Source organism: Anas platyrhynchos, chromosome 2, assembly GCF_047663525.1.
Source record: "Anas platyrhynchos isolate ZD024472 breed Pekin duck chromosome 2, IASCAAS_PekinDuck_T2T, whole genome shotgun sequence".
Classification (NCBI taxonomy): Eukaryota; Metazoa; Chordata; class Aves; order Anseriformes; family Anatidae; genus Anas; species Anas platyrhynchos.
The window spans coordinates 29,481,410-29,506,054 of NC_092588.1; the positions used below are offsets into that span (position 1 = coordinate 29,481,410).

The window sequence follows — 24,645 nt, forward strand, 5'->3', positions numbered from 1 at the left end:
GGAATTGTGGTCTTCACAAGGAGCAAAGGAGTGCTCAGACTGAAATTGCAGCAGAGTGAATAATTACAAGGGTTGCAAGCAGTAACAGTGATTGTCTTAAACTGGGCATTTTAATTTTTTTATTACTACTTAAATTTTTGTTCTTCCATAGCACTTGCAGCCTGCCCACACCACTTCTCCGCTTTTGATTTGTATACTCCCAAATTAATAAAAATGCTGACTGTATTCAGTCAAGAATGGGTCCCTGTAAAACTCCCACTTCATACCTTTCCCACTGTTTTCCTGCGTTACTGTGGGTATAATACTCTCATTGAACCAGCTTAAGGAAGGAAGCAAATTCACTACTTCTCAAAACTGCACCTGACAGTTGGAAGACAGAATAGCCTACCCAGTCTGTTTTCCAGGATACTGCTGTCCTCATCTTTTGGTGTTAAGCATCTCTTTGTTGCTCTGGGGGTTCATGGTTGCAGAGGAAAGAGATGTGGAAAGCTGGTATTCTATGAGTATGTCCGTCCCAAATTGCTTCTACCTTGTAAGTCTGTATTAAACTGCTGCTTGATTTTTTTTCCATCTGTGGTTTCTATTTCTTCGCTGAAATACCTGGTAGGATAATTACTATTTCTTCACAGTTGTATCTAAATTTCTAGTAATAGTGAGTAGTGATAACAAGTGAAATTTTCTACAGAGGTTTTAAATGATTTTGTTTTTCTACATAAAGCAAATCTATTAGGGAGGAATTTCGAAGATTTGAGCTCTGAAGTTCTGAAGTTTCTGCTGTTGCAGTTGTTTGGGGGGATTGTTTTTGGTTGCTTGCCTTTTTTTTATTTTATTTTGTTTGTTTGATGTTTGTTTTATGAACTAGTCCACAGTTACGAACCACTGAGGAAGGGAAGAAAGATGCAAGAGACCCTCCCTTCATAGAATTACTAGGTCTAGGGGATCTTTCTTCCTATTATTTCATTCTGCATTTCAGTTAAATCTTTGTCCCAGAGTGAGAGCATTCAGATTTCTGGTCAGATGCAACATTGAAAACTAGGTAAGTATTATTGCTATGAAGTATAAGACATACTTTAATTGATGCTAGGGTATAGGAACTGTGTCCTCACATCCATGTTTCTTTGAACTTTGGGAAGGGGTAACTCAATGATGCTTGTGGGTCCCTTCCAATGCGGGATATTGTAACATCAGAGAAGAAATTCACCCCCTCAGTGCTGAAACCATCAGGGTGGGTTTTGCCTGGCACTGGGCCTTGCCTTGCCTGATGAAAGCACTGGCCTAATAAATGGAAATAGGACTCTGGGCTCAACTCCCAGTGTTGGCTGAGTCTCAGCTATGACGAAAGTTTGGTAGGTTCTGCACAACCTTTTGTTGAGTCTTCAGGAATAGAATCAGGAGTAGTATTTTGAGCTGTTTTCATGTTTGTCCACACAATCTTTACAGAGACCTTTATCCCTTTCACCCCCTTTAAAATCCTCATGGAGATCTTAAATGCTCGTTGTTTCATGCTCAGCACTCCTGTGACTCAAGAGTCATCACAGTGCTCTCCAAAACAGGAATTTGTCCCAGCTCTGTATCTGGGAGGTATTGTATTACCTCTACCTTGAAAATGAGGAAGAAAGCAATTACATGATTCACTCTAATTGCATAGTAAGACAGTTGGTGTTGTCCTAGTGTTACTGCTGATCCCATAGACTGTCAGCAGGTTAAAATTAGATGATTCGCTGATCTGGTGAGTCTACTGTCTGTATACAGGAACTGCGTCTTGGGATGTCTTGACTGAATTTCAAGTAAATCTAAATATCCCAGATTGTAAATCATTAGCTTGTTCTAAATTTTATAATGTTTTCTTCCATCACATTAAACAGAATGCTAGAGCATTTGCTTTAATGTGGTGGAGAAACAAGCCTTTGTTCTCTGAATCCCCTGGGAATTAATACCTCTCATCTATAAGAAATCGCAGCTGTTTTATGGAAATATTGAGGATGACTATGAAATTCTTCTTGGTCATTTGGTTTGCAATTAATGTTGTTTTGTCAGGTATTGCTCATCTAGCAAGTGCCTAATGGGAGGTGGTTGCACGTTGACCTTTCAAGTTCTCATCACAGCATTGCATGTTTCACAATAAATAAGTAAATTTAAAAATGCAGTTGAGGAAGGATTTGCACTATGTGGCAAACCTTCTACAGAATCTTTCTTTTCAGATATACTGTGACTCTTCCCTAGAAGACCCCAGTGGTTTTAATAACCATCTTACTGGATAGTTCATGATTGGATAGGCTCCCTCATTCTGTAGTACTTATACTTTTATTACAGAGATAAGCAGAGGCATCAGTTAAGAAATCTACCTTATTATGGCAGTTATTCTGTACATTTAGAGAAAGCCTTGTCCTGAGTTTATTTTTTCATGTGTTGATGTGTTAACGTAGAAAATTTAGCTTGTAGGCTAATGTTAACCTGATAAAACCAGTATGCAATTCTTTGAGTTGAGTAAGGGTATCCCCTTCTCCATAACTTCCATGGCAAGAAGCAGGTGAGAAAACAGTGTCATTGTGTGGAATCTTTTGAAAGAAAAATCAAAACCAGACAATCAGTAAAATGGTGATGGTGCCTATAGAGGAGGTTTTGTTTCTGCTTGCATGTGCAAGTAGGGCCCAGATAAGCAAGCTTTTGTGGCAATCATTTCTTTTTCAGTTGCCAGTCAGATCCAGCTTAATCATCCCTGCTTAAACGAGCAATTAAAAAATAAGGCGAGTGTTGCAAAATTAATGGCAAGCTGATGTGTTAAGAAGGAGTATTAACAAAAAAATAAGTTCAATCTTGGTGTTAGTTAATTTGAGAAAGACAGCATGTGCAAATGACTACTTTTATCTTTTTTATCTTTTATCTTATCACCTACTGGCATCCTCTGTGTGCTCCGTAAATGTTTCAGTTCTGCATCTAGAAAACGATGACAAGGCCAATATATTTCACTTCCCAAATGACGAGTTACAAAAGACTCATGATATTCCAAAGGTCAGAGCGCAAGATCTCTCCTCTCAACAAAGAGACTTCTCTGTTCTGCCTCTGGTGAAGCAAATGTTGGCTCAGATTTCAGTTTACTCAGACACAATATGTGCACTAGACAGATTCTCAGTTTACATAAATTAATGTCCTGACTACTTATCATTTTCCCACATCATTTTTTTTTCTCTTAGTTTTTGTGAAACAAAACCCTTTGTGTTCAACCACAACATCTGATACAACAGAGATAAGATCCACAGTTAAGTTAATGCCGTATTACCAACATTTTCTAGATTTTCTCCATCCACAAAGTAAGATTGTTTCTCCCAGCTCAGGAAGCCTATTCAATTAGATGTGTGGGGTTTTTTTTGTTTGTTTGATTGATTGATTGATTGATTGTTGGTGGTGGTATGTTTTGTTTTGTTTTGTTTTATTTTCTGGCAGGGCTTCCAAGGCATTGGGAGCTGAAGGTTTTAACCCATGAAATATGAGGTGATCTCTGCTACCTACACTCAGCTATTAACTTTTGAAGTGTTATTACAGCCATAGGAAAGTCATTAATAACACAACCCATTTAACTAGGTCATCCATACGTGGTCTCCTTTCTTTGTTTGTATTACAGGTTCAGGAAATTACCTGAACCAAGGGCATCATTTTTTTGGAGCACTAACTCTTTGCCTTCATAATACCACTGAAGAAAGTCAAGCACAGGGATTAAGCAGGGTGGTTTCAGAGCATTGCTAAGGAGCCTCAGCTACCTGCTCTTGCCACCAAATCTGCAATGGCCACAATTCCTACCTTAGCCAAGTGCCTTGTTTTTGACCCCAACTGGGCCAAAGGGGTGTCCCATAACATATGGTGACATGCTGAACACTGAAGGGGCGGGGGGACACTGCTTGGGGTCTGGCTGGGCATCAGTTAGCGGGCGGTAATCAATTGTACTGTGCATCAGTTGTTCTGTATATTCCTTCACCATAATTATTAATATTTTCTTTTCCTTTGTTGTCCTATTAAACTGTCTTTATCTCAACCCACAAGTTTTACTGTTTCCATGATTCTCTCCCCCATCTCACTGGGAGGCAGTGAGCTATGTGGTGCTTAGCTGCCTGCTGTGTTAAACCACAACACCAAGACACTCCAGCAGCCTTTTGTTGCAGATGAAGGGCTTGTTCTCTCAAACCCTTGTGGATATAGCATAAAAAGTACACTCATAACACACAGTGAAAGAATTAAAGCACTACGTGTATGATTTATTCTCCCTGTTGGTATTCTCCTATTATGGTTTTCTCTTTGTGGACTCTTACGATCCTTCAGGATGAACACTGTAGTGCCCTACTTCAGCTACTCCTGTGGTACATGAATTGGGATACACGGGGTGCTCCAGGGCATAGCAATACTTCTTTGAGTCTAGAGAAGCTTTTTATGGAGAAGCCTGTAAATGGCCCTAATTGCACATAGTTCTTGCCCTAGAACTAGATTTCAAGCTGCAGAATTCGTTCCTAGTGGTCAAAGAGCACAAACCCAGCGCAGCCAGTTTTGAAGATGGGGCCAATTTGCCGAATTGGGGGGGGGGGGGAGAGGGGGGGAGGAGGCGGTGTATCCTTTTCAAGCGGCACTTTCTAGCAGGCCTTTTTCCTTCCACTACGAGCAATAAGAAAGCCTGAAACGGGGTTATTGTGTGAGACTCGCAGCCTTCGAGCCTTTCGTGGCGTCTCGCTGAACGCCGAGCCCAGAGCTCCGCCTGGAGGCCGCTGAGGCGCAGCTCGGCGCTGCCATGGGCGGCACCGGGGCAGGCCCGGCCGCCTGCGGCTCCTGCAGCGGCGGTGCCCTTTGGTGTGCTGAATCCAACCCAAACATACACATATGCCTGGGTATACACAGAATATGATGTATATGTCTTTGTATATGAAGCGTACATTTTATTTTGTTGCAAGCTGATGTCATACTAGTGAGAGGTATAGAGATCTGTCACCTGTGTGGTCACAGACCTCTAGTTCAGAACAATTATCCTTCCACTAATTTTCCTATATTTACTAGCTCACAAAGCTCAGCTGCTCAATTTAAACACGTTAAAATCCACTAAAATGTAGGAGAGGCCGGTGGCTACTCTTTGAAGCCAGCTGTGGGGGCACTAGTGCAGCCCGGCTGCCTCAAAGTGGGCCAGGACAGCACCATCAGGTCGGATGGCACAGCAGGGGTAAGGGTGTGGTGAGACAATGTTTGCCCAAAACTCATTTTGGTAAAGCAATGACGACCATCAGCTGGATTAGACAGCAGATAAGGGATAACCAGGAGACTTCTGGTAAACATGAGTTTATCTGTTGCACTGCCACCACTGGTCCCAAGTGTATCATCAATTGCCAGTTACTTCTGTGTTGGGGAACCAGTAAACCACTCAGATCCCAATTTGATTTAAGTCACATGAACTAGGCAGGTTTTGCCTACAATACACATCTTACTGAATAGTGCTGCATTGGCAGCCTTTGCAAATCTCTGCAACTGGGACAGATGTGAGAAAATACAACAGCTATGTGAGATTAACTTGTGATACTTGGCATTACTTAAGATGTCCAAGCTAGTCCCTGCTCCTTAGTAATCTATTCCCTATTCATGCCTATGTCCTTCTCTCCCAATGGCTATACAGACATAGGGCACATGTATGTACTGAGCAGTTCCTTGGTGTTACATGATGAAGCCTTACGCTTTACAAACTGACATGATCAGCTGCCCAAGCAATGGAAATCTTTCCAGACCAGATAATGAGCAATGGTCTTAAGTACTGCATCAACACTTTATATGTATTTGTGTACATGTGTGTATATGAACTGCAGGATACTATACACACACTTACTTTAAAGGAGATTCTCATATCCATAAAAATATATGTATATATATATATTTACTTAAATTCATCATTTCCTGTACTATTTTTTCTTTTTACAAAGACTCAACCATTTAACCTTTTAACTGAGGTCTAGAAAATTAGAAATACACAATTCTGAAACGATTAAGAGATCTTTTGCAAAAGAAAAAAAAAAAAGCAGAATTTTTGGATACATTGAAATAAATAATCTCTTGTAACACAAATGCGGTGTGCAAATGAATGAAGCTCAAACACTGTTGCATACAATCTGATTTCTATTCTCCTTCCCCCCCCCCCCTTTTTTTCCCCAAAGTAAAGCCAGATTACCTTTGAAGAATTATTAAATTCTAAGCTGGTATTGAAAGACCAATACATCAAAAAGTGTTTCCAACAATCTTTGCACTCGCTAAAGAGACTACTGCATCCTAATGATGGTGTAAGAAGAGCACATAAAGTTTTCCCTAACAGGAAAATAATACAGATAGCACAAGTGTGACAAAAAGTGTTTATTTACAGGATATGTATATATTAATTTTTAATTCTTTAATTAATATTTCCCCTTTGTAAAGCTATCCAGGTTTAAAATGCCCAAGCCTGTTAAGAGAAGAAAACATTCTCAAAATAAATAAGAATCAGGAAATAAAGTCAGCTACAGTACACCATCTGCTTCCACAGTCCTCTTGTAAAATATGTTTGAGTTAATAGTCAATTGCATTTACAATAACACATTGACACTATTCACTCTAGTCTGCTTATGTGCTAAACAAATACCATCTTGGCATGAAGAGAGACATATGTTCAAAAAAAGAAAGAAGCATTTGTCACAGCTTCATCTGAATTTACACAGGAAAGAGCCACCTCCTCAGCTGAATTAAATCCCTAAAACTCCTTTGCTTTTGAAGAAAATCAGTCATCTACTGTCTCCCAAACAAATACAAGCACTCCAGTTCTGAGGGTCTATACTGTATTTTGATTTCTGTACATGACTATAGTATTTCTAAGAGTAGCTTCACCATGAAGGTTAGACCAGACACATCCTAGCCCGTGAACTGGTATGTGACTGTCCTCCAGAATTGGCAGCCACTACATGCCAGCTTTTTGAGCTCACCCGAATGACCATGTTTTTTATTCCTCATCATCCACGAACTTTGTTCCTTAAGTGCCTAGTCCAAAGTCAATAAGCAGAAGCTCCCCAGGATCAACATGTGGCCAAAACACTGCCAGAGGTTAGCAGTCTGACACTTGTTTGCAAAGGAGAAGGCCTTCCCTAGAATTTCTTCTTCCCTGCAGGGTGTTCACATGGAAAGTTCTTGCATAAAAACTTGCAGGTACACATTTTCCAGAGCAGACTGAAAAATCACTTTAAACTGGAGGCCTAGACACCTGTTTTGGTTAGGCTACAGAACCCTTTAAATATGCTAAGTATCAGAAAACTACTACTTGTATGACCAAGAACAGATGCTATAATACAGCTTTCCCAACCCAAGCACAGGACTATGTTGGCATGGACTTACATTTAGAAATACAAGTCGTGTCCAGCAGCACACAGCCTTGCAGACTTACCAAATCAGTGTATGCTAATTCTTTCTGTACCAAATTCAGAATTGTATACACTGCACCTTGAAAATGGGATTTCAGCCAACAGGACTAGGGAATTGATTCTAGGTAACTCAGAATATTTATTATTTTATTAAATACACCTGTCAAGGAAGTTTTCAGCTGGCATCTTATCCTGAATTTCAGTAAGCATTAAAACTGAATGACATTTTGTTAGTGTTTGGTTCCCTACTGAGAATTCAAAAAACATTTTCAAATTTAAGGAAGTGCTTTAATTTTTGTTTTTAACAAAAAGGGAATACTTCCAGTTTTTACTTGACTCTCAACAGCAAGGGATAATTTTCCTGGTACCTCCAAACTCTGTAGTAGAATCACAAAGGTTTTTTTCTCCACAAGCAATTTATACAGTGACAAGGCTTAGCTCTCCTTTCAAATAAACGTAAACAAAAAGCAATTCCACTACAAAGAATGAAGTCCTGAAAGTTTTACAATGTGCTAGTAAATTTTGTGTTTCATTCACAGAACTCAACTCAACAGGTTGAGCACAACAGAATGCCATGCCCAGAAACACACGTTAGCTTATGCTTAACATAAAATATGATGGGCTAGAGCCTGTTGTAGGCTATTAACACTCAGCAAATCAAAGGCTAAAGCCCCACAGATCAGTCTTCTGATGCTGTAGATCTACAGAATCCAAGTCTCCCATCATTCCCCAAGTGGTTCAATCATACATATATAAATTAATTTGAAAATAAGAAATCAAGATCAATGTGACTCTGCTTCCCACTTTCCTTGGAACTCCAGTGTTTTACTACATCCTTGTGATTTATAGCAAGCTACTAGCATAGAGCTTAAGTCTTGCTTAATAAAATTTCTTTGTACAAAGCAGCATATTTAATTTTTGTTTTATATGTGAACAGTGATTTCTCCCTACATATAGTAGTTCAGCACTCAGTAGCATTTGCTCCTTAAGCTAAAAAGCCATTAGCTGGACAATAATACATAAACTTTACAAATAATTTAGATTCAGCTTTTAAACAGAGCTAAAAAGGCATTTCAAAGACAACATATTTATAGTTTCCACTCAGAAACCAAATGCTCAGAAATGAAAATTATTTTGAAAATGCAGAATTAAAAATTGTGTTATTAATTCCTTTGAGAATGGGTATTTTCATACAAAGTAAAAACTCACCCCAGAAAGTCATGGTGGAAGACAGAGAGGCTAAATCTCTTCTGACTTTTTGACATGGTTAGTGGAAATCAATTTTGTTTGTCAGGGATGCATAAAATCTTAGTCATTGTCATAGCAAAGCTGTTATTTAACCACGTTGGAAACAGTTTGAAATGTGATTCAAATAGACCATATATATGTGCATGGGATAGTGTTGCCAAAATTAAAACAATAACAAAAAAATAATAAATTATTGCACTTCAGAAGATCTACAGAAGAGTCTCCTCTTAATATCAAGGACACCACAAGGTGCTCCAGGCAAAGGGGATAAATCTCCATGCCCAAATGAACGGCCGTTAGCTCTTGGGTGCAAAGGATGTGTATAAAGCTGTTTTGCACTCTCTAAGGATAGGGCTTTGATCAATTATTTAACTTTTTCATTTCAACAATGCATCCAGTTGTGTGCACAAGCAAAGCACGGGTCTCACAAAACCACAAGACGTAACATCATAAAACCTGATACTGATAGCAGAACAGATCTCTGGCCTAGACTGGAAAAAAATATGGAGGTTTTGGCAACTATTATTTTTGTTTGTTCATAAACTACTTTTGAAATATGGAAGTCACACTTTTAGCAAGATTGGCCATTAAAAAAAAAGTCCGTATGAAACACAACCACACTAAATTTGTAACTATTACAAATTAACAACAGCATTGTAGCTCTTTACATCTTTACTGTAATGTTCCATGCCATAAAAGCACCATGCTCTTATGAAGCCCAGGAAGCTAGATGTTTCATATCTTCTTCATCCTCCACTCTCTTCCTGGTTGATGCTGCAGAGAAAGAGATTAACAATAATCATCAACTAATAGGAGCAGAAACAAACATTTTATTTGTTAACATTAGGACTTCTATAGTGCTCAGTTTGAAGATCTCAAGTCACTTTACTGAGTAGCAAGCTAAATGTAGGTAACATAGCGATGATGCTGTGACTAGCGTGTCCCACCGCTAGCTCACACATAACCCTGATGTTAAAAATTACAGGTCTGATTTACCTCCTACTGAAAGATTCCCACAGAAAATTTATTTGACCTGTACACAGAGAGTAAGCACACACCACAACATTGCTGGTTCTCTCACATCCAGGTCCCTTCCAACCCCTACAATTCTGTGACTGGAAGCAGGAATTAATGACCTGTCCCTTCAGCTGTGCATCTTGCTACCTTTCCAAACAGTACTGAAGGGTTCTGCATGTGCAGGTCCAGTCTGAAAATGGAATCAACATATTTTAACGAGAGTTACCATTTATTAAAAGGGAAAAAAATCCTGAACTTACATTGTTGAGGTAGTATCTGTGGCTACTCAGGTAACTGCTGTGGTCACAGCAGCAGCAATTCCCATCTCTGTTCTAGGTCCCACACGCACCTCACTTTTTTTTTTTTTTTTTTTTTTTTTTTAAATCCAAACCACATCCCACTTCTTCACATTACTTGAATGAAAACCTCATATAAACAGTCTTCATTCAGCAACCTACAAACTGCATGCCCTACTGCCCAGGTTTGGCCTTGGGCTCTCCCCAGCTTTGTGCTGTGCGCGTCAGGATTTGCATTACTGGGTGGCACCACCCTTGTGTGTATGTTTTACAGCAACCAGTTGGCTCCTGCCTGTGGCAGCCCTGCTGCTGGGAGCCACCATCTCCAGGGAGACTGAGAGTACCATTTCTGAGGGCTAAAGCTGGGAGGACATGGGAGACCCTGGGTCCAGTCACTACTCTGCAACTGCCACTGGCTTACTGTGCAGCTGGGGAAGGTCATTGTGCCTTGCTCCACATTATTTTCCCCATCTCTAAAATCAGGAGGTTAACATGCATGTCCAATTAGAAGCATTACAGGACCATTAACTGTTCGTATTTTGTCATTTCTGTGTTCTGTAAGCATACAGTTACAGAAAAGATTAGCCAGTTTTACAAGGCCTTAAACTGTATAAACGTAGCTAACTAATTTTGCCTGAAGCAGTCATATAGAGAGATGAGGTAGCAAATCCGAGATAGCGAGAAGCACATGGAGATGGCCTGGGTTTAATAAAAATGTCAGCTGACACAGCTGGATCTGGAAAATAATGCATGAACAAGTCGTTAAGTGCCCAGACTGCAATTTGCACTGAGTTTTCCTAAATCCACTTTTTACTAGCTGTTCTACAGTTTACATAAGTAGATGAGGCCACAGTCCCAGTCTGAATATTTTAAACTGCTTCTCGGGAATTTAAGTGTTGACTGCCAAAACACGCACAAGAGTCTTCAGGATGAGCTGATCTGGGCAACCTGTTCTGCAGCAGAATGCACCACGCAGCTTGTGCTGCGTGTATGCTATCTTTGCCACCAAATATTTATATTCTTTTTACGAGCATCCGTATACAGCAAGTCTTTCAGTTGACAGAGCAAGAGGGACACAGTGAAAGATAGAGTTAAAAGTTGACTGTCTCTGGCTTAATTCCAAACAGGGCAGAGCTACAGAAAATCAAGACTACTGCTTAATGCCAGGAATGTCTGTTCTATAGAAAGAAAGGAATGACAGACAATATTTCTTTAAATCTGTACTTCCTGCTACCTCATTCATCTCTACTTAAAATACCAGTGGCAAGTATCAAACCACTACACTATAAAGCTGAAACTTCGTCATGCAAACATTTTGAATCTAGGTCAGCCTCTTAATTAAAAAAGACTGAGGATTTAAATTGCCTGAAGACAAAATAGATCTTCCCATTCCCCAGTGACCTATCTGATCCACATCACAGTACCTGGAAGTTCAAGTCCCCTGAATTGGCTTCCCCTAATCTACAGAAAATTTGGTCCTAAATATTTTCATACAGGAAACTGGAATTCCACTTTGCTTTTTCTAATAGTCACATGCAAAAATTTGGATAAGGAATCTATAATGCTTTAAAAATTAAAAGAGCTAAATACATATCTATGATTCTTTCTTCCTCTCCTCCTACTCACAGCATGGTATAATAAAGACAAACTTGAAATGGAAAATAAGCAGTTTACCGGGGCGAGAAGGTAGCGAGGTGGATGGAACACTTGGCAGTCTGACATCTGCCATTCTCTTGTTCATTTCTTCTTGCTCCAGTTCTTCTAATTCTGCCATCAACTCATCCTAAATTCAAGGAAAATGTTAATAAATTCATTGTCCTGACAGCAATTTGAGTCAATAGCGCTTGTAACCGCTATAAAGCAAAGCATTACTGAAATAACAGTTTATGCTTGAAAACAAAGTCAGAAGTCAGTCATATCAGAAGTCAGCATATCGCAAGAATAATTTTCACCAACTGCAGGGAAAAACAGTGAAACTTAACTGAAAGTTTAAACAAGCACAATGAAAGTTAGAAACAGGACAAGGAATAAAATTAGAAAGAAAAATGCCAGTGCAGTTAGTATTCATGTCAAAAAAAAAAAAAAAAAAAACAGAGGAAAAAGTCCAACTGCCTTCATCATTTTTTTTTTTTCCAAATCTAGAGTCTGTACATTTTAAGCAGATTCTAATTTTAGTGTGTGACTTCTCCCATTTTAAAAACCATACAACTTCCACCGGGTGTAAGACAGACTGTCATTAAATGTTGTGCTTCAGCTCTATCACACTAAGTCCTGGATTACATCTAATATCAAAGCAGCACTGATCTCGTGAGTCCTGTTACTCACTCTTGAAGCACGTAACACCCTTAGGCTTTTAGCTGCAGAAGCTAACTTGGACAGATGATCAAATCTCATTGTATAATACTAAAAATAGAAATGCTTTACATTTTTAAAAAGCCAAGGGCTTACTCCTTCATTGGAGTTTCCCAAAGAAAGGAAGCTATCTATCAATCACAGTGTAGAGAAACAGACCTTTGCCACACTGATAAAATGGTTCAGAAAGAACCACTGTTGGGCAAATGGGGCTGGGCAAGAGTGGTTGGCACAAAGTGAGATCTAGGGTTCAAGATGGGCTTTGCCTACCCATTTATACCTTGCTTATCACCAATGTAGACACTAAGATGATGATTATGTAGCCAGCACAGGCCTAAGTAAGTTTTTATTTTATATATACAAGGCCAAAAAAGGCTACAGTTCACAAGTCTGTCCTAGTTCACAATGCAAGCCCTAGAATTAAAAATCTAAAAATTAAAAATTTCAGCATCAGGTCTGCACCTGAAGATGTTCAATCAATGGCAGCTGTCTCAAAGAGCTGTGCAGGGTGGGGCCCCATGTCTGTCTAATGCATTTAGTTAGGTGCAAAGGTAGCTGTACTTTAAGTACTTCAGTCAGTGGTGTGAATATCATCTTCAAAAGTTAGTGTCCAAGCTGTTGTAGTCAATGGAAACGAGTATTCCTGAAGACCTTTAGATGACCATCTAACCCTTTCCAAGACCAAATTAAGCCTCAGCAACCCCTGCTGAATGCATAAAATATCAAGAGGTAGTATCAGCCATGACAGGTTCTTTATTAAAATTTTAAAAAATTAAGCAAAATAAAAGTAAAAAATACAGAGAGAGAGAGAGATGGAATAGTGGAATAAACAGTGGCCATAATCTTTAACATAGCAATGCAATGTCTAGAATATTAGTTCTCAAAGTGGGAGACTCAAGTTTCAAGTTCTCCTCAAGCATGGATCTAACTTGTGTTTCCCATAACTCAGGAACTGCTGTACAACGAGGCTGTGGAGCATTGGAGTAGCTACAATAAATAATCCCCTTCCTTCTCTTGAACTTAGGCAAAAAATGAAGCAGAGGGCAGATACCATGTGGAGAGGATCAAAACTCTCAGGGTCTAGACTTCACGCACTGGAATGTGTCTATTTCACATCTGATTACCAGAAAACATGTCTCCAGGCAAGGATTCACCCCCTCCTCTCCCCTGAGAGCATCCTACTCAGGTAGGGCAGTGCTTTTTTTTATTCATCATTATATATACAGTGTCATCCCAGGGAGAGAGCCCTACGTTCACATGTCTATTTTGAGCAGCATAAATTACATGTTTCAATGATCTCCTTACACCCATGGCACACATGTAACAAGGAAATCAAGTGTGTGGTCAAAAAGTTCTTCAAAATAAATAAAAACTAAGCATCCTCCTCCAACACAAGTGACCTTAAAAACTAGTGATTAAGTTACAAATTCTAGCACTCTTAAGCTGAAGTGTTATGCAATCCAGGCTTCCCAATGACCGAACAAGTACTGTAACTATTAGGCTCATATGAAAAAGTAGGTGCTGGCACAGTGATACCTCATGTGAGTGTGGCTTATTTTCCCAGAACAGGAAACATATCCATTAACTTGGACAAACAAGCATCGCTTAGAAGCTTTCAGGTCAATCTGCAACATCATTACTGAGTCTAGACTCAATAAGTTAAGCACGGACAAAAAGAAAGCGACACTGTTCAGGATGGCAGTATGTTTAAGTTGTCTGAAGACAAGTTTATGCCAGATAAATGCCATTCCTTATGTCAGTATTGATTAAATGTTTCTTGAAAAGTCGATTTTCATTTGAAGTACAAAAATAGGAAAGCAGATAATGGAAAGAAATATACAAAGAATCACTACTATTTTCAAAAACTGCAAAGGATAACTTGTGAATGATAAGGCAAAATATTAATCAAGCAAAAAATATAGCGTATATATTTTTCTCTGTTGTCCCTTTGGGTATGTAAGAATAAATTAATTGGGAAGGGTGGGAACTGTTTGATTCTTTAAGGCATTATTCATATGATTCCTAGCACTTGGTCATTTTAACACATAGTTAACTGTGTTACTGGGTTTGATCTTCAGCTCTGCATCCCACGGGTTGTAGGATGTACAGTCTCACATACTCATATACAGTCTCTCTGCATATACTCAGCCCTTGAACACTATGTCCTCCTTAGATACACAAAATCAAGTCCAGCACTATTGGATGAAAGCTACTGCAACAAGTCTCTAGAAGGTCCTAGATACCTTTTTTGAGAGGTTTTCAGAAGAAGAGTGTTTGAGGACAGAATCCTTGTTGCTTCTTACAGCAATTACTTCTACCTCATTAATTTATTTTTTTGGAAAATTTGGAAAATAATGAAAGAACTGGAATCTCCAAGCACAAAATAAAACCCCTTAAATTTGGCACATATATCCAAAATTGTGAATGGCAGCCAGTTCATGGTGTAGTGAAAGGAATATGCCCTATTTCTATTTTGAGTACAACAAATTATATATTTCAGTGTTCCTTTGGAGAAGTACAAATTATATGCTTTAGTGACCTCCTTCCATGGTACAACTGAAAATACTACAATTGAAAATACTAACTACAGGAATACAGCTAAACCCCTCATTTTCATTTTATATATTTAATTCTTTTTTATAAATATATAAATAAATATAAAATGTGCTAGATATGGTAAGCTAGAACAACGATTTCTCAAAAGGTGAGGATGTGAAATTGCAGTCTCTGGAACAAGCCACTGCACCACAAAATAACTATTTTATAGTCAAAACACCCAGTCTTTAGTAAAGTACTGACCTCATCAAACTCATCACCAAATCCAGCTCGGCTTGAGATAGCTTCTGAAATTTCCTGAGCAACATTTTGCTGGTCAGTGATATCTTGCATCAAATCATCAATCTTGTTCAAGTCCCTGGCAAAATAATAAAGTTTTTAAAAGTACATAAATGAAATCCTACAGAAGAGGCTCAGAAACAGCTGATCAGACCCTATTTTATTTCATGCCCACGGATGTTTAAACAATAGAACTAATGGGGAACAATTTTCCTTACCTAAACCTTAATATTTCCAGGCAAGCTTCTGTATGTTTTAGCCACTCCAATTTCTTCCACTTTGGCTTTATAACAAAAGCCATAATGCAGCAGCCTGTGCCTCTCCCCACCTCTGTGCCGCTTATAGATCCATCAGCCAATAGTCACATTCTTTAGGCAGACTGTATCTCCTTCCCGAGGTCAGCATCTTTGTTAGATGGATCTTTTCTGATGTTAAGCATTCATCAGAACTAGGGGAGCTTAACAGGACCCCATTTAAGTGCTTCCCCTTATTGTTAACTACAGTATTGTTTCAATTCCTGTTTACTTCTGCCAGGACAACCTTTCTGATTTAACTCTGTTTATTCAGGCAGGAGAATACGCCAATAAAACAATATAGGACATATAAAAATAATATGCAAAAAAATTACCCTCTCTTTTATTCAAGTCCAATTAGTACTTTGAATCGCAACCTAGCTTATGGACTTTGAAGAAGTGCACACAGTTTCCTCAACTAAGTTTTCTTCTGGAAAAATTAAGGGCAGAAGCCAAGGCAGATTTAATAAAAACTAGTACCAGCTGGATCTCCTGAGGTAGTTGGATTTCCTTCTAGACTTGCTGTTAAGAAAAGGTATTTTTCTGCCAAATACAACATCACAGCACCAATAGCATTCCTAACATTAAATGCCTGAACCAAAACAAAGTCAAAACTGGCTGACTTGGTACATAGCAATGAAATAGTTTAAAAGCTATTGCCAAACTCATCTTGAAAGCTAGTAGAAAGGACTTACATATTTTCATGTACTTTTTTCATAGCTTGTGCAGCATAACCCATATTCCTGAGCACTTCTGTGTTTGTGTGTGAGTTTTCCAGCGCCTCTCTCTGGAACTCGATGGTTGAGAGCGTCCCATCAATTTGATTCAATTGTTTCTCATATCTCTTTTTCCTCTTCAGTGCTTGTAAGGCAGCTGTAATGCAGAGGAGCACAGTACACTGTGTATTTTTGTAGCAAAATGCAAGTACAAGTAGTTCATTAACAATACAACCTGGAGAAGTTATAATTCTCACCCTCCTACCTGACTAGTAGAAAGTAGAAAGGCAAACTTTGACCACACCAGACCACCAACATGCTGTGTGCATGAGCAGGAAACCTCATTTAGATTAACTCCTTTTAGAAGCACAAGGAAGAGCAGCTTCTTCCTCCACTACAGGAGATCTCGAATTCCATCCTGTGTACGTGGGCAAAACAGGGAAGACGGGAAAGGAAAAGAAAAACATCAGACAGAAATCAGAAAGGACGTGAGAGAGAATCAAAGGAAGAGGTAAACCTGAGGCAAAATCTGAGTAAAAGCTAACGAAGACAGAGCGAGAAGATCTGTCATGATGACCACATCTCCATGAATGCTGCTTTCTAAGTTTTGTTGCAGCAGGAGAGAGTGTCAGGTATAATGGAAAGCCCAAAGGACCTAACCTCGCAGGTAGGTTAGATCAGAGGAAGGACTCCTCTGGCTTTCAGTCGTATTTTCCATAACACTCACTGAGGAGCATGATCTTTAATCCTTAGAACTTGAAAATATATAGAAGATACATAGCCTTTGTAAAGGGCCACAATAAAATCTTGCAACCCTCAATTACCTCTGTAAATCAGCGAGATTACTGTTTTGCATTTGATAAGTTATAAGCAGAATACTTTGCCCAGAGTAAATCATTACCAGCATAAACGCGTGACAAGCAGGAGGAGAAAGGCTTTCACTCAGTCTCTGTGTGTGGAACACACAATCTTGCCACAAGTATTTCCTGACCTCTGTTCTTTCCAAACTGTACATGTGCCAGGCAAAAAAAAAAAAAAAAAAAGAAAAAGAGAGACTGAGTTAACCCATTGTTTTTTTCAATTTTAATTAATACCTGGATCTTTTTTCCTATCTCTTGCTTTAATTTTTTAATCAGGTTCAGAGCCAGCAAGCAAATGCAGCCCCCCCATGCTTGAAAAACAGCAGCAATTACTGTTGGTGTTCTGTTTAAACGATTATCCAAATGCAGCAACACTGAATCTAGACAATAGGGTTTCCAAATGAAGCTAGGATCCCTCCAAAGACGGGATTTATCGTGTGTAGCAACATACTAAAGTATTGACTGCTTTTCTGCAAGTGTTTGAATCAATATGGTCAAAATTGCTGCTCATTAGTCACACAAGGACAGGTATTTGCAGAGACTTTGAAACACAGAATGTCTTTAGCACCTGTAGTGATGGCAAACCATAGTCACAATAGATAAAACACAGTATTCAAATTGAACGTTTTCCCAGCTTTTGGGGCATGCTCTCCAGATTTGCAGTCCCTAGTACCAAATAGAGTCTGGTCAATGAATGGATTGACAGCAGCCCTGAGGAGAAGGACCTGGGGGTGCTGGCTAATGAAAAACTGAACATGAGCCAGCAGTGCAGGCTTCCAGCCGAAAAGCCAACCACATCCTGGGCTGCATCAAAAGCAGCACTGCCAGCAGGTCAAGGGAGGTGATTCCTCCCCTCTGTTCTGCTCTCATGAGGCCCCACCTGGCTGCGTTCTGCTCTGAGGCCCCCAGCACAAGAAGGACATGGACCTGTTAGAGTGAGTCCAGAGGGCCACAAAGATGCTCAGAGGGCTGGAGCACATCTCCTATACAGACAGGCTGAGGGAGCTGGAGTTGTGCAGCCTGGAGAAGAGAAGGCCCTGGGGAGACCTTACAGCAGCCTTCCAGTACCCAAAGGGGGCCTGCACGAAAGCTGGGGAGGGACTCTGTGTCAGGGGGTGGAGTGATAGGACGAGGGGGAATGGCTTTAAACTAAAAGAGAGTAGGCTTAGATTAGATATAAGGAGGAAATTCTTCACTCAGAGGGTGGTGAGGCACGGCCACAGGCTGCCCAGAGAAGCTGTGGATGCCCCATCCCTGGAGGTGTTCAAGGCCAGGCTGGATGGGGCTTTGGGCAACCTGGTGTGGCGGGAGGTGTCACTGCCAATGGCAGGGGGGTGGAAGTAGGTGGTCTTTAAGGTCCCTTCCAACCAAAGGCATTCTGTGATTCTCTGATCATTTATACTTTGACTGGGGTTCAGGCATATTTTCAAAGTCATGCAAATGGCAAATGTAAGAATTCTAACTGTTGTAGCAATTCTAAAGTATAGCAGTTTAACTTAACCCAAATAGTCTTTCTACCTGCTTATTTACCCTCCTTATTTATGGTTATTATTGGTACTGTTATGACACCAGACACTTCCTTCCTCAGCCTCAATTCGATCAAAATTTGATCCTGTATTCTCAGATTAGGCCAGAGATTCCAGGTAAATTTAATGTTCTGAATTTGCATAAGCCTGGCTGTACCAGAGAGGACTCCCGACACTCTGTGGACAGAGGAACTCTAACTGGATGGTGCAGAAAGGCTTCAACTGAAGGAAGCAGCTACCACGGGGAAATATTTCCAGACAGTCTTTTTCAGGAATGGGACTCTGCGGTGGTGCTGCTCTTATTGACTGCTCGAAGAGAAAATGGACTTCCTCAGTTACACACACAGCAGTTGTTTTCAAAATCCTGAAGGTTCCTGTATAAATATTTAATTAAACCACACCCGAATTAAGAAACCTCAGAAGAAGGTCAACTGTGAGACTTCCCCTATCATAAACAGCTTTTCCTAATTATTGTACCGCAACACCATTTTACTTAGTTCTCTGTAGTTTTACCAGTGACTTATAGAACAAAGCACTTGATAGCAAATCAATTCATAATCCTCGCTTATCAAGCGAGGTATAACATATTCCTACACCACACTATATGATTTTCTCATTTATATTAAATGAATCCCTTTCCTTGCATGGTCCATTGCAATCATAGCTCCCATTGCTGAGAAAGAATTTCCTTGTTATTTGCAGTCTGCTTTTTTCTTGTTGTACAGAATCAAAGTGAATTTCATTATAAGTGCTTTTCTACTGTACATACACGCATTTTAAAATCTGTGCATTGATTCTCAGAAGAACAAAATCTAAATGCTACAGAAAAGCTATCACATAATAACCAAACTGAAAGAGAACATATTAAAAAAAAAAAAACAACTGAGGAGAGAACATCAACTTACTTCACTGATGGTCTAAGAACGACACTGAAAGAAGGTATGCCCACTTCCAAGATTTCAGAAAAGGAAGACAGCCCAGGTAGGAAGAGTCTAAGCAGGGGCAGAGTCTGAGGAAGCAAGAGTAATATCGATTTAACCAAGAAGAGGTAGAGATCTTCCCCAGGAAAACAAGTCATCTCAGACATTCTGATGGGCTCCAAAGAAGCAGATTCAGCTCCTGCATTTCATAATGGAGTGGTCAGCAATTGCTTTAGCACTTTTCTTGTGCTCTACTTCCAGCTCCAGCAAGCAGGATAGTGATCGTAGATTAGGAGCCACTGTTTTTAAACTGATTTTTTATTTCATTTTCAAGTTTGGTTTTTTAAATTTTATTTTCAAGCTGCAACAACTGTAGACTATTATGTCAGTTTAAGCACATGTATTAAGAACTATTGTTATTAACATACAAACACATTTCCCGTGTCACCACTAAACTTATGCTTTAGTAACAAAGGAGAAATGACTGATCCTGGCCATATCTGGCAATGGCAATAGTAATTCTGACCACACTGAATATATCCAGGTTTCTAAAACAGAGAACAAAATTGGGACAGAAAGAGTCAGACACCTTCATCATGGTCTCATGACAGATCAGAATAAAATGAGAAAGCACAGTGATAATCAACACCGTCAGCCCACCACCAATACCCATCAGCACAGGAATTGCCAATCTCATATCGTGAAGTAGAGATAAGAACGTTATCCAAAAGACCTTAAAATTCCCAGGGGAAAACTGGTTATGTCTTCACAAGACATCACCGTGAAAATACCAGATCTCATCCTTGGATACAGTTAACAAAACCTCTGCTTCAGTCCCTGTAAAGGACTGATGGATTACAGAATCTGATCTCACGCTAGCAACAACCAGAAGAAATGCTGCTGAGGCCACAAAAATCAGACCACCTTAAGCAAGATCATTATCGGCATTCACAATCCTTAAAAACTTGTGGGGGAAGGCATGTACAGTTAAAACTGAGGCAGTAATTCGTTAATAATGATGCTCTTGACTCATTATAACCACTCCAGTTGGCAGCAAGACACTTGAAATGCGATCAAGAAGAGCAGAGAACAATGGCTGTAACACAGAACAAAGATGTGCTTAAAGGCTTCCCCGTATCTCCTTGCCTTCAGTCCCTACCTGTCACACACCCCGCTACAGTGATGACAGCCCTGTCTGTGTCAACATGCAACTACTTCAGTTTCAGTAGTGTTCTGGACACAACTAGCTCATTGTAAAGGAATGCTACACGGCTACACCAACCCTGCCCAAATGTACTACACAGCATACTTACAGCACCTACTCGTGAAAACCCACTGTTATCCCAACTTTTTCCATTAGGTTTTGTCCTCAGTAATATTGTGTGGCTCTCCATGGTTAAACTTTTTGCCTACTCTGGATGGGAGAAACAAACAAACAAAAACTATGGCTTCTTTTAACTTTGTTCTAATCTCTCTTCGTTTAGCTTTTTCTTTTTTTTTTAGGGTCTGTGAAAGATGCCAGGCTGAGACTACACGCACACTTAAGTTATTTTCACAAGCACAGATGGCACTTCAGGAAACCCATTTCCTTTATTTCCTTTTAAATGGGGTTCTCACACAGCAAACTAGAAATCAAAAACCTAGTGGGTGTGTATGGGGTGTGAGATGGGACAGGGGAGGGAAGATTCAAAAGCATAGGGATTATTGTGGGAGTAAGAAAAAAAATAAGGCAGCTTTTGAAGAACAGAGGATAAACTTTTCCCAGGACTACCATGTAGTAATATTTTCTTGTACTTTGTGCTTACCCATAAATTCAGCATTGCTGATGAACTTGCTTTAAACAAATAAACAAAGAGCCACTACGGTCATTGTTCAGTCAGCACATGGAGGCAGAACCCTTCCACATGCTAAGTGAATGACCACCATGAAGGTGGGAAGTCCTAGATGAAAACAGTTCTCTATATGGTGAACTGCAATGTGATGGCTATTGTCCTAACCCGGGGCCATAAAGAAACCTGCTATTGCCCTTACTACCGTGGATATGGTGTTCTGGAGAAGCACAAAGAAAAGATAAGAGCCTGCACCTACATAGCACTAGTCCCAATTTCTTGCCTCAAGCCTCATCAATTTTGATATTTCGGATCACTTGTCTTTTAAGGTTTCCTGCATGACCTTCACAGTAGTGAAGATGAAAGGCCAGTTTGTTGCTGGAGTTAACAGGTATGCACTTGACAAAACCAATCAAGAGATACCCAAAAAAATAAATCAAGACTATATATATATATAAAAATACTTATCATGGTATAACCTCTGCAAGGGGAATTCCAACACAAATCACTCTTCAGATAACCCTGAGCTAGTTTAGCTACAGTAAAATATTAAGAGGGAATACTGGAAATGTATCATCCCCAAAGCACAGCTAATTTCAAATTAGGCACAGGAACTACAGAGATGCACACTCCACAAAGGAGGAGCCAAAATATTTAAGTGATGTTTCACATGTACTTGCATAGCTAATATGTTATGGGTCTAAGTCAAGTCTTCTGATGTCACATGAACCCATCCAAGAATCATTTGAGCTCATGAAAACTTGTTAGTCCTTGAAGATGATTTCACTTGTGTCAGTGTAACTGACTCACACACATGCACCTAAAAATCAAATGAGATCATACTAATTTGGTGCATTTTCTATACCTGGATACATCCTGCTTCTGTCCCATACACTCCCATTTTAGGTTCCACAAGCTTCTCCACAGATGTAAATATGGAAAGAATAAATCAAAGATTAGCCACTAGGTCCTTTTGAAATATTTGTTTTAACAAAGCAGCGTAAATTAAAACTTTTATTCTCCCATTTCCATGTATGTTTACATAATGCTACTTAAGGCTAGTACAGCTTTCTTCTGAACTACAGTATGGTAAAGCTGCTAATACACTAGTCAACGGTGATTAAACTAGCGCAACTGTCGTATCAAGGGGTATCCTTGGGGAATTAAGCTCACTCACTAGCCTGCCAAATTCAATCATTTCAGCACAGCAAGGTGAGTTTCTCTTGTTTCTCATGATTGTAGTTTCATCATCCAGTTTTTGCATTATAGCCAATTTTTTCATTAAAAAATTCCCTTGCTGTACTTATTGCCTTGCTGTCTTTTTACTGTCCCTAACTGTAGGTCACACACAAATGACAAGAAAGGAAAAAAAGGGAGTTATTTTTAACTGCAGTCAGCCCAGCAATCCAGTTTGTAGCACAACTCTGCAAAAAGCTATATAGATAAAACCAGGGGAATTGCATACTGAGCATAGCAGTGGACACAAACACCTGGGAGAAAAAGTCACGTGTTGAATGCTGCATGCCTGAAGCACAAGGTGATAGGCTAACACCTGGAACCAGCACAGGCCAGCCGGGTTAAAGGGGAATCCTAAAGCAGATCCACCTTCTCCCAGTAATGGGTCCTCACTGCAGCCTCTGCACCTTCACAGGTGCCCAAGCTCTTTTGCAGCTGTGAAGTCAGAGAAACTTAACCAGCCCTGGGTAAAAATAACAAAACCAAGACATTTTAATGCTGTATCCCAGCTTTCTAGAACACACCCTTCAGGGAGCTCTGTCAACAGAAGGAAGGGAGTAGCATGGGGCAGGAACGAGGCAGGAAACACTGCTTCTTCCTGCAGCAACACCAGCCTGAAGGGCAGACTTGGCATCAAGTCCTACAGTAGCGTGTCTGGACCTAGGTAGGAGTTGCTACAGACACCAGAAGGAGCCTAATCTCTTGAGTCAGCCCCGCCACTCGTGCAACTGCATGGTGAGCCAGCTCCAGGAGCCATCTGGTCACTTCGTCCTGCAGTAGAGCTGCAGCTGCGTCACCTCCCTGATCTAGATCGCTGGGCCAGCTCACAAGTGCCAGCACCTGCACAAAGGGACAAGAGAAACTTGGGTTGAAGCCAGAGAAGTAAGGAGTTTGGGGCCGCGACAAGCCAAAACGGGACAACCCAACAGCTCATGTGCTGCAGGCTGGTGGGCTCGATTGCGAACTGGCCTTACTCCATCAGACTGTGCCTTAGGTCCCTACTGATGCTTTTAAATCCTAACTAAGTGCTTTTTGCTAACCATTAGTAAGTGCTAAAGTATTTCCAAATACATTAAAGGGCTAACCGGAACACCTTTAAGGTGCAGCTCCACACAAGCTCTAAATTACATGCCATTAACTTTTCTAAAGTATCCAGCACCAGAAAGAACACAGGAAAGTTTCTTGTTACATTGTGAGCCTTGAATTCAAAACATTTTGCTTCTGTTTTGAAGCATTTACGGGAAAATAGATCTCAGAGCAGGCAAAACAGGATTCCAGGTGACTTTAGCAAGTAATTACCCTGCTTCTCAAAGGCCTGCATGTCCCCGAGACACTGCCTACCTGCAGTTCAAATTGCTTACTGGAGATGACAACATTGGCGTAAGCGAGATCTGAACGTTATTATCCCTTAGTACCCTCTCCTCAGAACCACAGGACCAGCAGCCACTACAAATACCCTGAACCTTTGTCTGTTTTTCAGTTTTAGCACATGTAACATTTATTCACTGTGTGCCAGCAGCTCTCCCACTGGGGATAACGCAAAGACCACCACGAATTTACACGAGAGCCTCAGTTTCTCGCTTACCCGCACCCCCAGCGCGCAGCACCCACGCCGTGCCCCCCTTGCTGTGCTGAGCAGCGCCCTGATGCCCGCGACACCCACGATTTAAAGCCTCGCAAGGCACCGAGGGGGCTCCGAAGGGCGCAGCCCTGTGCCGGGGCTCCCTCACCTCGCTTGTTCTTGGTGCCGTGCTGCCGGGCGGCCGCCAGCTCCCTCTCGATGCGCGTCTCCAGGTACTCCTGCTTCTTGCTCAGCATCTCCTCCGTCTCCCGCAGCCGGGCCAGGGCCTCCTGCGGCGTGGGCCCCCCCCGGCTCTTGTGGGCGGCAGAGCCGCCGCCCCCCTTGAAGAATTTGGAGATCTTGCTCATCTCGGCGGCCTCAGCTCGGGCCGGGGCTCCCCGCTGCCGCCGCGGCTCTTCCGGGGCTCCGCACCTGGCGGCGGGGCGGAGCGGGGCTGGGTTAGGTTAGAGGCTGGGTTAGGGGCTGGGATAGGGACGAGGTGTCCGTGAATCAGGGACGCCCAACAGCACCGCCCCGGGGCGGGGACAGCCGC

The 24,645-nt window shown here is 40.8% G+C and overlaps 1 protein-coding gene across 1 annotated transcript; it reads right to left on the reverse strand.

Moving 5' to 3' along the window:
- Positions 1–6,354: 6,354 nt before the first annotated feature.
- CHMP4C (charged multivesicular body protein 4C) lies at positions 6,355–24,612 on the reverse strand. The gene is made up of 5 exons (XM_027452408.3): positions 24,262–24,612; positions 16,140–16,317; positions 15,116–15,230; positions 11,639–11,747; positions 6,355–9,425 (listed from the first exon to the last, which is right to left on the reverse strand). Exons 1-5 carry the CDS (start codon positions 24,458–24,460, stop codon positions 9,361–9,363), a joined length of 666 nt encoding a protein of 221 aa, XP_027308209.1. The 5' UTR covers positions 24,461–24,612; the 3' UTR covers positions 6,355–9,360.
- Between the last annotated feature and the right edge of the window lie 33 nt (positions 24,613–24,645).